Below are 18,554 nucleotides of genomic sequence, written 5' to 3'. Positions count from 1 at the left end.
CGTTCAGGGGTCCAGAGGGGGTTGAGTAATGGGAAATGGGCTGGCCTGGAAACCAAAGTGAATAAGAAAACCTCACTCCCCAGGGAACGCTTGTCATGGAGTTAGGACTTCTTCCTTCCACTGAGAATTAGGATTCCTATTAATGTTGAAGGCTACAGCCCTGCGTTGCACTGCTCTCCTGAGCGGGAGATTTTGTCTGTGTTAAGTCAGTGGTCTGTGAGCAATACCTGTATTTGAGAATGAAGTACTAATTATGTCCGTCTAACGATGATGCTGGGGTTACTTCCTCACCACAGCTTACTCAATAGCAAACGGAACTTTTTATCCTTCAACTTCGAAGGAGTCAATGAATTATTGTTTGCCAGCTTTGAATAGTGTTTGCCAAGTTTGTAATATGTGGTTCTGGTTGTAATCCAGGAAGATGCTGGTCAGATTATGTAAATACTGATTAAGCTTATAGAATTACACTCAGAGGGTATTTTTTTTATTGAGTATCTTCCTAGTGCATTGAATTTTCAAATGCCCTCTCCTCTGTTGGGATGGTTAAGAACTTCGTGCGTCTAAAGGTTATATGTTAAGACTGGTGTCCCTCTCCCACCACAGTTTTAACAAAGCTCTTGAATTATCGGGAAATTCAAATTTATGTTTGAGATCCAAGTTTCTTCATTAAGTGCCCATTCACTTGAAATATGTGTTAATTCCTGCATGATCTCAATACAGCACAGTTTAATAGAAATTTCAGCCGTGATGGGAATGTCCTCTTGTCTTCACGGTGCCTTATCTTGGGCGCAAGCCTCATGTGGTGGTTGCACACTTGGAATATGGCTAGCATGACCGAGGAAAACTGAATTCTTAATTTTGTGTGATCTTAATCACTTTCAGTGTGAAAGCAGCACGGCCTGGGGCTACCGAGTTGGACAGCACAGGTTTCCATAGTGGTGGGGATTGCTCAGCTATTTAAAGACTTAGCTCTTCCAATGCAGTGGGGTCAGGGTTGGGGGGTCTTTGTCAGGAAAAATGCTCAGCAAGCAGATTGTTGCCACGCACTGTTAAACAGTTTGCTTCTCAGACACAGATACAACTGGGATAAAACTTGAGCCATTCTCCACAGAGGTACCTCTTGTGTGTTCTCCAAACGGTGGGCCGGATGGTCATCTTTCAGCGGATTAGCTGAAAGAATATCTACGGCTGGGCCCAATTGTTCCAAGCTCTGCGCACCCTTTGTACGAGAACAGGGAAAATTTGTGTTATGACAATGGCTGACAAAATGTTTAGTGAAAGCTGCAATTGGCAGTAACTGAATTCCCGGAGGTTTCTTTCCAGCCCTCTCTGCTACTGAAAGGTGCAGAAATGCTTTTGACAGCATCTGTCCTGTTGACAGATGAATTGTTTTGACAGGAGAATCTGAAACCTTCAACTGAAGACACATTCAGATGTTGGCCTGGTAAGGGGCGATCGTGTTTGGAGAAATAAGTGAGATGCTTTAGATTTGTGTGCGTGTCAGCTGCCACCTGGAAAGAAAGACCTCGTGAAAGGGTTTTTTTTTCTTTTTTTAACTAATTAACCCTTTGATTATTGTTCTTCTGACCCACCAAGAGAATCCACACCCCTCTCTGCACAGTTCTTGGGCTGAATAAACGTATTTCTTTAATTGTTGAGAAATGAGTGGTATCAATTAAACATAGCAGTCAAGGGTTAAAAATAAACCTTATTTAAGAATTATGCTGAGGTATCAAATCATTATGTGGTGTACTTGTCAATTATGTCTCAATACAAAATTATGCTGGGAGAAAAAAAAAACTGCTCGTAACAGCATTCTTAATAATAGCAGAAAGGTGGAAATAAGTCAAATGTCCACTAGCTGTTGAATGGATGAATAAAATACGGGGTATGTGTATACATACACACAAAATGGAATGTTGTTAAACCCTAAAAAGGAAGGAAGTTGTGACATAGGCTACAACATGGACGGACCTTGAGAACATTATGCTAAGTCAAGTAAGCCAGACACAAAAGGACAGATACATGACGTCTGCAGAGTAGCGCGATTCACAGAGACAGAAAGCAGAATGAAGGTTGCCAGGGGCTGGGGGGAGGTGCTGAGTTTCAGTTGGAGATGATACAGTTGTGGAGCCGGATGGTAGTGATGGTTGCACAACAGTATGACCGTACTTAATGCCACTGAGCTGCACACTTGAACGTGGTCAAGATGGTAACTTCTTATGTTTTGTGTATTTTACCACAACAGAAAAACACGCTGAGAGTTTGTCTCACTGAGATGAGCAAACAAGAAAATGTCTCTGAGGATTTCGTTTCAGATTATATTTGTCAAGGAGACTACAGTAAATATTTTCCCCATTTCCTGATACAGCAGCTGAAGATCAACAGCTTGTCCCAGGTTTTGGGACTGGTTGCTGCTCAGACCTCAGAGCTAGGGAGCTCTGTGGCCAAAAGTCGAAGCTGTTGCAGGGGACCTGAGCTTCAGCCTCTGTCCTCTCTCTGTAATTGCTGATGGGCACGCTGAGAGGAGAATGACCTTCAGACCAGTCTCTGACACTCATTTGTTGATAACATGGCTGTGCTAGTTCATTCAGAGTCAAAAAGTGGTCTTCTCCAGGCGGACCCAGGGAGAACTTAAATTTACCACGTAAGGTGTCTTCATCCTTCGTTGCCATTTCCTGCAGTCTTGGCATGAGGTCCTGATACCGGCCGGCTTCTTGGTAAGACTGGCTTGCCAAAGACCCTTTTCCAAGGAGCCTTATCTAAAAAGCAGAAGTTATACAACATTTTTGAAATTTAAGTCAATTTTTTGTGTGCTCTTTAAGAGAATGACGGACCAAAGGGTTGTCATGATTTAAAAATGGCGTTATTCTAATACCACTCCTGGAGTGGGGAATAAGGGAAGTAATTTCATTCCAGATAGTTTACCAGTTGATTGCGTGAGGCTGACTCCATCCCTGGCCACATCTATAAGCCAGAAACAAGACCTGCATTTTGAACTTAATAGCTTCGAGAGTCAGTGGCCCAGAATGCAAGGTTAAAAACTGGTGGTCCTCAGTCCAGATGTGGCCTACAGATACGTTATGTTTGATCCATCCAGAGTTACATTTTTTTTTTTTTTAAGAATTGAAAGGATTTCACCTGAGAATTCAGAATTTGAGTTTCTCTTGAAAATGGAGAAGACTGGTCTACATTGCCCTTGTTTCTGGAGACAGGAGCAAATGCCCCTTTTGATGGGCAAGCAGGTACTGCTGTGTCAGCCTCTTCGCACCCCTGGCAGGGTGACTGTCCACACTACTTGCTTGCCCTCCAGGCCTCTTGCCTTTGTGACCTCAGTCTTCTGATGTCTCCTCCTGCTCAGTAACTCTCATTACCGATGATAATGATGCAAACGTGGTAGATACTGTAAACTCACGGTATCTCTAGACCCAGAAACAGTATTTCCATCCTTCTTGTTTATGATAATGAGCTCAAGATAGAAGAAAATTTTAAGTCTGTCCAGTCCTTTTTCTGATGTGGGAAAATTCTCTCCATTTGTGGATTTTTTTTTTTTTTTTGAGTCTAATCTGTTGATGTCTGTGTACCCGATCGTAAATACCCCCAAGCATGGACAAGCTCGCACTTGACTTCAGTATGTGGTTTAAAAAATTGCCACCTTCAATTTTTATAGTAACATAATCTCTGGACAAATTGCTTTTAATTCAGGTTGTGCCCTGAGCACAGATGTACCATTAATTTCAAGTGTAGTCTGACTTTTATTTAGATGAATGTCTAAAGTCGACAGTGAAATGGCTATCAGCTGTAGGTTAGTATTGATTGGAATGTCTCTGGAGTGAGTTTAAAAGCTAGTTGCTACTTATGTGCTGCCTAAATGGTAGACTTGAAACTCATGATTCTCAGTACCGTTAATTGGCATTAATGCCAATGGAATTAATAGCTTAGATCAATAATGTTGACCTCTTCGGCATACGTGGGACTGGGTATGTTTTGGTGGCAGGGAACAAGGCACAGTATGCACCAAGGTCTCATTTGGACCATGTCTCTGTGGATTTCTGTTCCTGAAAGATCAAGCTGATCTAGGCTGATCCAAGAAGCTCCGCTGACTGAACAAGGGTCAGCTTGCTCCCTGTGTGCGCCTAAGGGTATAGCTGGGGGATGAAAGGAGAGAGGGGTCATTCTGAATGATGTTGGCAGGTGCCATCTTCTTGAGAAGGCTGCTCACATGTGAGGCTTTCACTGCCTTCGGTTAAGACCAGCCGTGAATTTCCCGTAACCACAGCTCCTCTCTCCTGTGTGACTGTCACTCCCAGTATTTATTCATTGATGGGTGCATCGTGTTCAGGGATAGCTTTATGATTAGCGTCTCATAAGGTCTCGACTTTCTAAGCAGTTCCTTCAACTTTGAGTGTGCCTTTTAGCAACTTTTAGTCATCGGATCTTGCTTAGACCAGGGTTTTTCTCAACTCCTGAATGTTACCATTGACACTTAAGGCTGGATGATTGTTGCCAAGTGCTGTCCTGTGCCATTGTAGGATATTTAGCAGCCTCTTTGGCTTCCACGCAGTAGATGTGTGTAGCAACCCCCCCATCCCCGCCTTTTCTCTGCAGTTGTAACATCTAAAAATGTCTCTAGATATTGCCAAACGTCATCCCTGCTTGAGAACCACTGATTTGTAGACAGTAAAGGGTCAGTTCCTGACCCCTCTTTTTCTTATTGATGTTTTACTAAAATACTAACTTTTAAAATGCCATTCGGAATAGCCTTGGACCTGATTCAGGGCAAAATATTTGTATCAGCACACTCTAATGTAGGTAGAGGACTGACTTACCTTTAGAAGTTGCTAAGTGGTGAAATTATATTGGTTGAAATCCATTTGAGTTTAGCCAGTTTCAGTGATTGGAGATTTTTCACAGTGACTTGTTTATGGATGCTAGTGGGGAGGAGCTCTATCTGTAAATCTCAGTATTAATAAGGTTACTTCAAATAATGTATGGGATAGGGGCAGTTATGAGAGAGAGGGCCTGGTTTGGGAGGCGGAATAGAAGATTACTGAATTTGGGGTTAAATGTTGCATGTTGATTTAATTAATTATTCTTTTTTTTTGCTTTTCCTTTACCAGAAACCTGAGTTATAATAAACTTTCTGAGATTGACCCTGCTGGTTTTGAGGACTTGCCGAATCTACAGGAAGTGTGAGTGTTTTCTCCTAAACCTCCGGTTGGGGGTGGGGGACTTAGAGCTCCTGGGGAAACCCTCTGCCCTCCACCCCCCCCCATCAGCAGTCTAAACATGCAAGCAGGAATGTGTGCATACTGGCCGCCCTGACGAATCGCGAATCGTACTGCTTCCTGAGCTCCTTCCCTGCAGCCCCTCCCTCCTCGTGGGCAGGCATCAACGGGTGTGCTAGAATCCTGGAGAAATCATGGGGATGTGGGGGATGGATAGGAGGGTCCCCTGCTTTGTGGAAACCTCGTGGACCCTTTGTGTTGGCACACCTGACTGGTACCTCCCCGCCGTTGCCCCGGGAGGTAGAGCAGCCTGCTCGGCAGAGGCTCATGCACCAGCTCACCGCTTCTGCTCTCCGGGAAGCACAGGTCTAGAAGAATGGACACAGAGGCTGGCTTTTCCTCTCTCATGTCCAGACAGAGCGAGGCGTTATCACTGCCTGGGATACTCTCAGCCAGCCCCCTGCCTCATGCAGAGTCCTGTAAATCAGGCCTCCCTCTTTCCTTCTTCTTGACTGTAAAGAACTCTGCTTTTAACATAGATGTCGGGTTATCAGGAATTTTAGTTTCATAGGGACTTTAGAGAAACTTCTGCATAAGTCGTGCATATAACCACTGCAGGAAATTTAGAGTCTAGAAATATGTAAAGACTGATTCAAATCACCAGACATAATAACCACTATGAATACTTAGTGAAAAATACATACCTCTACATGTAGAATTTGGGGATCAAACTGTATATGTATCTTATAGTTTTGTATCTTTTTCATACTTAACCCTCACAGTTTTGAATACTTTATCATGTAAATTAAAAATTTTTAAATGTGCCACTTAAATTTTTATTTATTTATTTATTTACTTACTTTCATTTGAGAGAGAGAGAGAGCATGAGAGGGGCGAGGGTCAGAGGGAGAAGCAGACTCCCCGCTGAACAGGGAGCCTGATGTAGGACTCGATCCCGGGACTCCAGGATCATGACCTGAGTCGAAGGCAGTCCCTTAACCAACTGAGCCACCCAGGCACCCCCACTTAAATTTTTATGTAAAACTACCACACATGGATATTTCATAAATTATTCACCCCATGCTTCTATTGTCAGTGATTTTTATTAGATATTGTTAGGTAAGTGCTTTACACTTTCTGATCATTATATGTAACTGATAGAAGTCCTTGTTTATTCTTTGATTTCATTGTTGGGTGATTTATCTAAAGGAACCTTAATTTCATTCCTTAGTGCAATTGGCCGAATACCTGCATCCCCTAGCCCCATCTCCAAATTCTCCAAATTATGGTTATGATTTCCATGTCTCTTTAAAAAAGGCTTAAACTTCCGAAGTTAAAAGAACTTCATAGTTGGAAGGAGCCCTTGGGAATATTCTGTCCAGGACCCTAGTTTTCCTGTAAGGTCAACAGCCGGTGGAGGGAGCAAGGAAGTGTGAGGTGGGTCACTGTGCTAATTTGACCTAATAAAATACCCCTTCTCCCTCCACCTTGGCTTTTCTCCCTCCTCAGAACTCCTGTTGCATTTGTGAGCTGGATGAGGCCCCTGACCGCATCCTGAGCTCTTTGTTTTGTGTGTGACTGCTCTCCTTCATCCTGCTAATATTGCACTCATGAAGGTTGACCTTAGCTAGCCATCGTCCTGAGCACTGCTGTACTCCTTATTGTCACTGCCACCTTCTCCAGACATTGGAAGGAGCCAAAGTATGGGGGCTTGGCTGGGATTGCATGCTAGCCAGTGGTTGGATGGGGCCTGCACCCGCCTCCCAGTCTAACTCCTGTGCCATGCTTTCTGTGGCAACACTTCCTTCTCACGTGTGGGAGGCGTGAAGACAGAGATTGCATCTTTTGGATACAGTGTGGTGTAGTGGAAAAAACACACACAGTTTGGTAGCAGACAGACCTGGATTTGATTTCTGGTTTTGCTCTTTGCTGGTCTGTGCCCCTGGACGAGTTACTTAGTGCCTCATTGCTTTTCCCTTTATGCAACGTGGATGTATGAACACATGACCAATGGTACTAGAGTTACTAATTGGAGGTGATGTCCAGGGCTTTGCACATGGGGAGGCTACTGAGTGTTATTTCCTTCTGCTACATTTGGAACCACAAAGCCCTCCCAAGCTGGGTGCGTTATTGAGAAACAAATCTTTGAGGGCCAGTTGGTTGGGCCTTTTACCACCGTGACTGCCTGCAGCCCCTGGGATCACACTGGGATGGACAAGACGAATTCCCCGGAGCCCAGAGCAGTGGAACTTCTCACTGATGCAGATCTGGGCCTTTCCTGGAGGGAATTCTAATCCGTTGTGGAGGCAGATGGTAAAGGGCCTGTCAGAAGTAAGGGGTGGGGAGGTGGGAAAGGCTATTGAAGAAAAAAAAAATTGTAATTGACATACAATTGCTTCTAAATTGACTGGGTTCAGGGCTTTCCCGGGAGCTATCAGCTCTCCTAAACCCTCAGAGCCCTCTCTCTGAGTCTAGAAACCTCGGCGAGAGGAGCACCACAGGCTGGCAAAACAGTAGGTCGTGGTTTAGCAGTGGTTTTATTTTGGAGGCCTGGAACCACAGTCCATCATGGCTCACTGGAGAGAGAAAGCACCGCTGATGGAGGCCCCTGGAGGCCATGAGGATGCTTGAGCAGCTGCTGCCAAGCCACACGGTCTGTACTGCCCACGGCTCTGAGGAAAGCCCACCAGGGAGGGCCTCCAGCCAGGGGTCCTGGACGGCCAGGCTCCTCTGTTAATAGGAGGGGCTATTTAGGGCGCCTGGGTGGCTCAGATGGTTAAGCGTCTGCCTTCGGCTCAGGTCATGATCCCAGGGTCCTGGGATCGAGTCCCGCATCGGGCTCCCTGCTCCTTGGGAGCCTGCTCCTCCCTCTGCCTCTCTCTCTCTGTCTCTCATGAATAAATAAATAAAATCTTTAAAAAAAAAAAAAAAAGAGGGGCTATTTATACTATCCTCTTTAAGAACTGCATGCAGGTCACGTGCTTGCCGCCTGGCCCCAGAATGCTCACTGTGGGTGCTGCTGTGTGCTTTCCAGGGCCGTTGACCTAAAATGTTCCTCAAGGCGGCCGGGAAGCCTGTGTGTGCCCTGCCTTTGGGTATTTATGGCTCACCCTCTGGTGTCTCAGGATCACGCCCCCCCACCCCAGTGTGTGTGTGTGTGTGTGTGTGTGTGTGTGTGTGTGTCACTGTCACCCTCTGGTGTCTCAGGATCACGCCCCCCCACCCCAGTGTGTGTGCGTGTGTGTGTGCGTGTGTGTGCGTGCGTGTGTGTGTGTGTGTGTGTGTGAGTGAGTGTGGTGTAGTGTAGTGTAGTGTGTTGAAGGGAGGGCTGAAATAACCAGGGTTATCTTTCTGAGGCACTGCCCTTTGGCTGCGAATTCCCACCACCTGTTAAGCATTTACTCTATTTCTGGCTCGATCCTAAGCCGCTAGGTTTAATTATTTCAGCCGGGTCCTGCCACAACCCTATGAAGTTGATACTGGTGTTGTTTACATTTTTTTGTGGAGGAAACTAAGGCACAGGAAGGTTGAGTGACATGCTGAAGGCCCTTCAGTTGCTAAAGGGCAGGATTGGGGTTGAATGAACCCAGAGCTCTCTGATTTGCAGATCCGAGCTGTAAAAATGCCCTCCGAGTAACCCCTGCTCGGCTACTCTGTCATAGTGCCTTGGTTTCTCCTTTTAAGGTGGAGTGATACTTGAGTGCCTTCCTCAGAGGCTTGGCATGTGATCCAGTGAGGTATGGTGCATGGCAGCATTCAGCAGAGGGCCTAGTGCACAAACTCCGCACTTAACTATTATTGTTTGTAATTGCTGACTTGAAGTATCCCCTCAATCCCTGTCCTAAAGGAAGCACATCTGGCTATCTGGTATAGAAAAAGTCTTGCCAGAGTAATTATTTAGTATGCCTCATTCTCAAGGAGCTAAAAGCCCTCGTATAGTTATTGATGAAGAGGCTCTGACTCTAAAACCTGCACTCCTACCTGTTATTGATGACTTTGTGCCTTGTAAGAAGCAGAGCTAACTGAAGTTGCAGCCTTCTGCCCAACTTTGTTATGAAGGGTAGCTTCCTTGCCTTTGGCACTGCCCGAAATGCCTCCCCAGAGTTGATTGGCTAAATAGATGGTCATTCATTCATGCTGACAGAGGAATACTTTGCAGCTGGTCGAAAGAATGAGGGAGATCTACAAGATATATTACTGAGGGGAAAGTGCGCTCCAGAACAGTCTGTATAATTCACAAGCATCTGTGTAAAAGAGAAACATGCGTGCATCTCTCAGAGCTGGCAGCCGGCGCTTCCTCTTGGAGGCCGACCAGGGGACTGAAGTGCAAGGAAGCTTCGTTTTTCACTGTATATTCCTGGTTTTTCTCTTTTGAAATGGTTTGGAAATTTTACTGTGCGCTCAGATCGGCTATTCAATAAATAATACACAGCAATTAAAAAAAATGGACCCAAAAGCCCTGTAACCCAAAATCATGCTTTGGGTTTGTTTTTCGTTGTCTGTGGAAGCCTCATTTCATTGAGATAATAATTAAAGTACTCTGAAACACCCTTCCTAACATTTTGTGTCTTACAAAATAGAACTTCCTTTCAGCGAGCTGAGTAACGGAACATTGCAGAGAGAGCTCAGAAGGCCCATGCACACCTTATGATGGGTGAGCTGGAAAAGGCCCACCTCTAGGTTCTGCCCTGGGGTCAGGCAGTCCATGGAGCCCCATTTCCCTTATTTTACACCTCTTCCAGGTCCAGGGTTGGACTACAATTCATGGTCTCATCCACCTAAGGGAGGCACTTCTTGGTCCTAAATCATCAGGAAAAGTCAGTTCAAGAAGCAAGACATTTTAGAAGGATTTTTAGGGCCTCGGATGGGAGCACATGTAGGGGGAGTGTGAAGGGTAGAAAACTGCACAACCCTAGATACTCAGAAGATTTCATCAAACCCCGTCCTAAATTCCTAGTTTCCTTATTCGTGGAGACTGTGCTCAACCTTCCCTCCGAGCTCTGGCCGTGCTATTTTTGACTGGTCTCTATTTCAGGCTGGCAAGCTGGTCGTGTCTCAGAGCGAGTATGGTCTCCACTGCCTTCTGAGGATACTGTTCTCAGGGCACACAAAAAGAAAGCCAGTAGTGGTAATGCCAACTGACTTACATTTAGCGAGCGGTGCTTTTTACATAGGAACGATCGAGAGGTATGCGGGCCATGCAGCTCTTCTCCTTTGGATCCTGACACTGTCCCCTGCATAAATCGAGCAGCCCTGTTGGGATCAGAGCCTGTGATCTCTGCCTAAATCTGTTTACTGCCACTCTAGATATAAAATGCCCTGTTCATCTTTAGCACTGGTCTGCCGCACCTGTACGCTCTGCTTCCAGCAGTTTGTGCAGGATTTAAAATCTTACCATGTTGCCGCTTTTCCTTGTTCATTTATTTCTGTGCAGTAGGGCCGGCCTGACACTGAGGTTGTTCGGCAAAAGTTCCCCTGCGGAGAAGTCCATGTTGTCTGTTTCAGGTTTAGCATCAAGTCCGATCCTAAGCAGCCCGAAGCACAACCACCATGTTACCTGAGGGTTTAGGAGCCTCCCGGCTTGCTGGCTTTGCCACTCGTGGCTCGCCTCTGTTTGGCAGCCATTCTTGGGTTCAGTTGTTGCTTGTACCATCTTCTAGTTGTGTGGCCTTAGCCTTGTGACTGCAACTGAAACTTGACTTAGAGCCCTTAGCTGTAGGGTAGGGACCAGCACGAGGACCTGGTACCTGACTCAGAGTGGTAATGATGCAGTTGCATCAGGCAGGTAGTTGCTGCTGTAATTATAGAGAGATGGAGGGTAGTGAGTGGTTAAGAAGCTAGACTTGGGGGGGCGACACTCCCTAGGCCACTACCACTTACTATGGTGACCGTCAAATTAGTCAACACCTCAGTGTTTCCATTTCCTCCTTGGTACAATGGGAGTGTCCATGGGACTTACCCCCTAGGCGTCTAAAGATGAGTTAGTACACTGGAAAGCTCCTAGAGCCATGCCTGGCACATAGTAGCCCCTCCGTAGGTTAGCTGCTGCCGACATTTTTATTAGCAGCATCATCATGTTCTAGAACAGATCTCTAGGCACTGAAGACATCTTACACAAGCTCCCTTATTGGCAGCCGGCCCTGACCTTAGTTTTCTTTGCCCTGCAAAGATCTGAGGGTCTCCTCGAGTAATAAGTCCATTGATGGTACCGTGAAAATGTATTAGGAGAGATTAAAACCCCTGGAGAGTTCTCATCATCCCTGCACCAAGATGGGAAATGGATTGCTGCAGGGTTGGAGGAGTGAAGAGGTGAAGCAGAAGCAGGCTGATTCCGGGGGCAGTCAGATAAGAGACTGTTAAAGTAATTAATTGTCTACTTCAACACACAGACAAGGGCCCTTTAAGTGAAGAAGGGATTTGCCACATGATACGGATCTGCTTTCTCTCTGCCAGATGCTTCAGTCATGAAGCTATTGAAACAGACGTTCTGTGTCCCACGGCCCAATAATTGCCAAGCCTCATCTCTAACTGGCTCTGGCACTGCCGAAAGCAAATGGGATAATTCAAGCCCTTTTCCTTTTTTTTTTTTTTTTTTTTCTCTTGTTCATGTCTATAGAAGATGGCAGCCAGATTATTCGATTCAAGCCAATACTAGCTGTATACTTGCAGGAATGCAACTGTCATTTCAGTGGCCTTGTCTTCAAACAGTAACAAGATGGTCCATGTAAGACACACTCTCTTAAGGGGGAAAAAAAAGTATGATAACTTAGCATTATCCCTTTGATTCTGCATCTCAGATACGGGTTCCTTCCAGCCTGTCACCCAGCAGAAAGCTGGATCCCTGTGCTCTGGCTGTATTAAGGATTTTTGGGCTCACTTCGCAAGTCTGATTTTGGATTCTCTTCCCAGATTTGGAAATTCATGTCCATGTAAGGAGGCTGGATTGCAGAGCCTCTGGGGGCAGACCCAGCGAACTGTGTTTTGGTTTGCGGGCTTCCCCTTTCATGAAGAGATAAGAACTCTGGAAATACAGATCTAGAATGCTGGAGCGGGAAGGGGGCTCTGGAGAGCACGTCTGGTCTGGGGAGGATTTTCAAAATGTCTTTGTGCAAATGTGTGTGTCTGTGTGTATGCATTCCTGGAAAACGTGCCTGGAGGCTTCATCCAATTCAGGGAAGCTGGAATCACACAGAGATGAGACTCCCCAAGTCCAGCTTCCTTGTTACTTGTTGCACAGCTGAGGCACTGGAGTAACTGGCCCACATGTCCCGAGGTCCTCGGAACTCTGAGCATGGGGGAGACTCCGGCCCTGGGTATGAGGGCGCTGCCCTTTGGTGACGCCAGAGCTGTGATTCACAGAATCCCATGTCACAGACATGGGAAAGCAACCTGGAAGGTCTTTCCCCCCATACCCTTTTCTGAGTCGTCCAGCCCACAAGGAGCATCCTCGTCGGTGGTCTCAGGGTGCTTTTGTTCTGTGTCACGTGTCTTGACCTTTCATCACTGTTCCCTGTTTGTCAGTGTTGATTTCGGAGCTAGATGACAATCTGGAAGACAGGTGGCCCCCCCCCACCCCGAGAGTGTGTTTCTAAACCATAGGTGTGACAGATGGTTCGTTTTTGTGAGCTCATGTGACTTCTCTACCTTTAAAAACTCTCTTTTAAAATTCCTTATCTTTTGGGGTGCCTGGGTGGCTCAGTTAGTTAAGTGACTCAGTCAGTCAGTTAAGTTAAGGTCCTGCCTTCAACTCAGGTCATGATCCCAGAGTCCTGGGATGGAGCCCCGAGTTGGGCTCCCAGCTTAGCGGGGAGTCTGCTTCTCCCTCTGCCTCTGCCTCTCTCCCTGTTCATGCTCATGCACTCTCTCAAATAAATAAATAAAATCTTAAAAATAAAATAAAATTCTTTTTCTTTTATTGAACATTGCAGTATTGTCTTCCCATGGCCGATTCGTCACTGTTCTTTGATTTACTTTGTCCGTATGAAATTTTTCAAACTGCTAATTTAAGTGAGAAATTTCTTCTTGTTGTTACAGGTACCTCAATAACAATGAGCTGACAGCTGTGCCGTCCCTGGGTGCTGCTTCATCTCACATTGTGTCTCTCTTCCTGTAAGTGATGCCACTCGGGGAACCCTGGGCTGGGTTGTGAGGCCGTGGTATTATCTTGCTGACATTTGGTGGCAGGAAAACTTGTGTCCCTGTGCTCGCTGGTGTAGAACAGTCTTTCCCCACAGAGCCCTAATGCTTGTGACAAGTGCCTTGCTTGCTGTTTTGGGGTTTGTAGGATGAAAACCTGGAAGACTCACCTCATCTAATTTGGGAGGAGATTGGTCTTCTCCATGCCAGGAGGTACATAGAATTAATAAGTGTCTTGGTCCTACTGGGTAAATTGCAACTTGAAGTGAATGAACTCGAATTAAAGGAAGCCTTGTGAATTACAAGACAGCAAGCTCATGTTTGTGGCAATGAGTCTGTTCACGTGACCCAGTTCAGTTTTACAGCTTTAAAAAAGAAAATACCCCCAGGCCTCTGAAATCAAGCTAAAAGTAAGGAATCCGTTGATGTGGTCAAGTGTTCGACAACACGCTGGAAATGAAAAAGGCTGTAAAGGGACTTAAGTGAAAAAGGAAGGTAGGCTGCAGGGTGTTCTCGTCAGAGCAGCTAAGAGTCTTTGCTCCTGAGTGATGCCCACTTCAGCCCTCAGCAGGAGGTGCTTGCTTGTTTGAAACCCGCCCAGAGGTTTTTCCAGATGAACCCATCCTGAGTCCCAACAGTTTTCTCAACCAGATTCTGTGGACAGCCTCCTCAGCAGAGCCCTTCTCTCTTCACACTAAATTTCCTTTTTCCACGCCAGCCCAGCCTATTTTTATTTGATTTTGATTCTGCCGATGTTAGAGCTCGTTGGCTCACCTGCGTGTATCTTTTCTGGGCAGAGCAGAGGTACTTGGTGAGAAGACGTCACATCAATACGATAGCTCTTGTAGCTTGCGGGCGACAAGTTTTTGCCGGCAACAGGCCCCGTGCTCGGGAGGTGCACCGTCCTTACAAGATGGGGTGTTGGGCTTAACCCTTTTCAAGGAATTGCAGGATTGAAATAGCACGGGGTTAGAATGGCCTCTCCAGCTCTGTGTCCTGGAGAAACCGCTTCCTCTCTCCCACCCTCATTGTCCTCATTTACAGAGTGTTTCCTTAATCCATTTTACACGTGGGGAAGGTGAGCCAGAGGTTTGAGAGAAGTGCATCGTGCATAACACGTAGGAGGTGTTTGACAGACAGAAGCTGCTGCTTCTGGCTTGTGGCCTCCTGTCACGTGGCCCCTGGGGCCCTGGCCTGATCTCACCCGTGGGACCACAGGATCTGTGAGTCAGTCCTTGTTTCTCTGCAGTGCTGGAATGAAGGTTGTAGCCTTTGGTCCCAAGATGGACAGGCAAGGGTCTCACTGTGGCTTTGTGTCCAGCATCTGGAAAGTGTTGGACTGCTGGCTAAATTAAATGAGTTAGCCAGACCGGAGGCTGATTAAGGATGTCATGCTCCCTTGTATATTCATAGAGCAAAGCACTAGAAGATGCTTTTAACTTATTGCTACTTTAAGTGTGGTTCCTGGGCCAGCAATGTCCTACCTGCGCTGAGCTTGTTGGAAATGCACAACCTCAGGCCTCCACTCGGCCATGCTGGATCAGAAGCTGCTTTAGTAAGGTCCCTTGGCCCTTTCACGCTCATTCAAGTGTGAGAAGCGCTGCCTTCCCTCCCTTTGCTCTTCCCTCGGGGAGGAAACCAGGGACACAGAGAACATCTTTGTGTCACCAACAGGAAACCAAGGATCCCTGAGTTCCCTGTAAGTTGCCAAGTCGAGAGGAGGAACTGAGACTGAACACAGAAACCCATGCCCATGCTCTTTTCCTTTATCTGCCCCCACGCACTGGGTGCGGGAGCATGGCAGGTGACTCTGAACCCCCTTGGTGCCAGAGATGGGCAGGGCCCCCAGCTTACCCTGGGGGCCTGTCGTACTTTGAATCGCGCCTTGCTCTGCTGACTAAAAATACATTTCTGTTCCTTGGCCCAAGAGCCTGGAGCCGTGGGGCCAGCTGGCCTTGTTCCTGCTGTTCCAATTAGACAGCGTTAAACTATGTAAAGCAGGGAGAAGAAATAAAGACTCCCTCCTGGTTTTGAGTGAGTTTGGAAAATGCAGGTTAGTATTGGCAGCCACCTCTTTGGCCTGACACTGGTCTCCCTCTGACTTGGTCAGTGATTTCTCTGAAACCACAGAAACTGAAGGGTGTTGATGTTCCTTTTCTCTGAGAGGCCTGTGTTCCCTGGATCCAGTGCCTGCAAAGTTAGGTTAGCAGCGTGACATTTGGGTAGCAGGATTATGGATAATTTTGCTATCATCCTTCATGCCTTTCTGTGTTTCCCAAGGGGACCGTGCAAAGGACAGGGATGAAAGTAGCAGCGGGCAGTGGATGAGCATGTCCTTCCAGCCTGGCCCAGGAAGCACTCAGCCTCTCTGTTCCCAGGATAATTCCCATCCGTCAGGCTTTGAAGAACTTGTTTTTGCTGGTGTGTCTGTGGCTCTTCGGAACCACTGAATTTTAAAAAGTGTCTTATGTTCAACAACTATGTAGTAGGTCCCTGAGGTTGGGGCCCAGGGGCCTTATGAGAGTGTCCTTACTAGGGTTCGGTGCTATCACATCTGGGAAGCCCCTAGCACAGTGTGTGAAGACCCGGTAGGTCCGCGAGCTCAATATATGTCTCATTTCATGCCCTAACCCCCAAATTTGCATCTCACCTTCCCGTTGTGGGGGTACACCTGTGTGTGTGCACCTCAGCCTAGAGAGTCCAGAAAGTAAGCAAAATATGCAAAGAGACTCTCTGGCTGAGACCAGCTGAGGTAGAGGAGCTGGCACGATTTTGGGGGACACGTTTATAGGTGGGGCCTCAGGGAAAGGGCAGCCCAGGTGTGCGTCCAGCTCTGACTGATGTTGTGACCTGGGACAGGTCGCTTTTATTTCATCTGTTGAATGAAGGGGCTGAGACAATTTCATATTCCTTCTGTGACCCGGAAACTGAGAGCACAGGGGCAGTGAGGTCACAAGAGAAAGGACCGATGCCACCATGCCATACGCACTCGTGCAGCATGCTGGCTTCTGCTGAAGGAGCAGGTTTGTGGTCTGCAGCTCTGACACCTGTCAGTACTGATGTTTGCCTCTGGAAATCAGCTCGTCATTTCCATGCTTGCTTTCCAGTGTCCCGAGTCCCCGTCCGTAACCTGGCTCCTTGCTCACAGGACAGTGCTCCAAGGCCCCAGATGTCAGGGCCCTCCTTCGCAGGGGTCACAGTAGGGGCTGCCCAGGGTGGGGTGGGGGGGGTGGTTTGTTTTGCGTCTGGCTTTACTATCAGGGCCTCAGAACAGACTTTTGCAGAGTTTTGGGAACTGAAGTCATTTAGTAAAATTTCAGTTGGTTAATCCTTTCTGATTAAAGGAATCTAATTCAATTAAAGTATTTGTCAGAGAGCAGATTTATTTGCATCATGTTCTGAGGATAATGCCAAAGCCATTTGTCCTTACTAACAAAAAAGCATGAAACTCAAGGAAAGCTTTTAATAGGATCGGGGTGGGGAGTGAGGGAGCTAATTTGATAAAACAGTGCTCAGAAAAAGAAACAAGAGTTTTGTTAAATGGGAGCAGACTCTGCCGGTAGATTTTTACGTTTCCGTGTGTGTGTGTGTGTGTGTGTGTGTGTGTGTGTGTGTGTGTGTGTAATTTGAAGTCCAGGAAACTCATGTTACAATTCCCACGGCAACCGTAATTTTGTCTGATGCATAAGTGACATTTCTGGTGAAGAAAAATTTCCGCTTGTGGTGTTACTGCACTTGTATCATTGAGAAGATCGGTTACAGTGGAAATGATTGGATTTTTCAGTGCTGGAGTAAAAAGGTTGCTGTGAAATCAACGTTTGCTTTTGTCTCATGCATGTCAGCTGTAACCTGTTTCCCGTCCAGCCCTGGGCTCGGTCCACGTAACTTCTTTTCCAGTTCAGGGGTGAGTGCGCGGGTGTTTTTGTTTGTTTGCTTGTTTTAAGTAACCTCCATCCCCAACCTGGGGCTCCCAAATCACCACCCTGAAACTGAAAGTCGCATAATCTGCCAACGGAGCCAGCCAGGCGCCCCACTGTTGGTGTATATTTTAAACCTTGTCTCTTCTCCATGCCTTGTCGTTCACTCTCCATCGCCTTTAGCCTAGATCAGAGGGGAGAGCTCGGTGGAGATGACTTGCACACAATTACTTGTGACTCTGTCATAGTCCTATTAAAATCCCTTAGGTTTCTGTCTGATTTGAAAACACATTGAAACACCTTTTACTTCGGGTGATGAAAAAAAAATTTCTTTTGAAAAGTATTTGTTCTACTACATCAAAAACTAGTGATGTAATGAATGGTGACTAACATAACATAAAATAAAATTTAAAAAAAGAAAATTATTTGTTCTAAAGATCTTATTTTAAGTAATCTTTCACCCAATGTGGGGCTCGAACTCACAACCCCAAGATCAAGAGTCTCATGCTCCACTGACAGAGCCATCCGGGTGCCCCTCGAAAACTAATTTTTTTTTGTTAAGATAAAATTAACATAACAAAACTCACTGTTTTAAGCACTTTAGAGTATATAGTTCAGCAGCTTTTAGTTCATTCTTGTTGTGCAGCCATCATCAGTTTCTAATTCCAGAACATTATCATTACCTCAAAAAAACAAAACAAAAACAAAACCCATACCCCATCCCTTTCCTCTTAGACTCCTGGCAACCACTAATCTGAAAATTAATTTTTTTTTGGAGAAAAGTATTTTTCTCTCATGTTAGCAAAATGGATTTGGAAGACTTAGAATAATTTAAGTAAAAATACCAGAGGTGGATGTTAGTCTCCATAGTTACCCATTTTGCTGTGACCGCTTGGCTAAAGAAAAATGGATTAAGTAAAAGGGATGGTATATTTAACATCTCTTTATTGTAACTTCCGGAAAATAAAAACCTGGAAGGAATGAAACCTGGTGTCCTGTCTGTGACCCCACTCAAAGCCAGTTAAGTGGAAGGAGCCCTGGGTGGAGTTGAGGGTACCCGAGGCTGTGAAGGATGGAGCGCTCTTCTTGGTTGTACCTTCTGGGGAAGTAAAATCAATAGCAGTTCTTAACTTTCTCATGCCTGCCTGGTAAACCCTCTAGAAAAAAGAGGGGCCAAATCAATCTTCTTTACAGGCTCATTAAAGCAAAGATCAGTTCACATTAAAGTATAATTAAAGAGCAGGCCTTAGAGGGGAGTCAGTGATGATTTGCC

At 46.1% G+C, this 18,554-nt stretch overlaps 1 protein-coding gene across 3 annotated transcripts in view; it reads left to right on the top strand.

The window, feature by feature from the left end:
• The window catches only part of LRIG1 (leucine rich repeats and immunoglobulin like domains 1), a 164,357-nt gene that overhangs the window by 85,215 nt on the left and 60,588 nt on the right, over positions 1 to 18,554 (top strand). For all 3 annotated transcript variants that reach the window (XM_073901516.1, XM_073901517.1, XM_025884709.2), the window contains 2 exons: positions 5,121 to 5,192; positions 13,263 to 13,337. In XM_073901516.1, the coding sequence (XP_073757617.1) occupies positions 5,121 to 5,192; positions 13,263 to 13,337 (147 nt within the window). The remainder of the gene's footprint in view (positions 1 to 5,120; positions 5,193 to 13,262; positions 13,338 to 18,554) is intronic.

Source organism: Callorhinus ursinus, unplaced genomic scaffold, assembly GCF_003265705.2.
Source record: "Callorhinus ursinus isolate GAN/ISIS: 27379988/994484 unplaced genomic scaffold, GSC_fseal_2.0 scaffold15, whole genome shotgun sequence".
NCBI classification, from domain to species: domain Eukaryota; kingdom Metazoa; phylum Chordata; class Mammalia; order Carnivora; family Otariidae; genus Callorhinus; species Callorhinus ursinus.
This window is presented reverse-complemented; position numbering and strand designations above follow the sequence as displayed.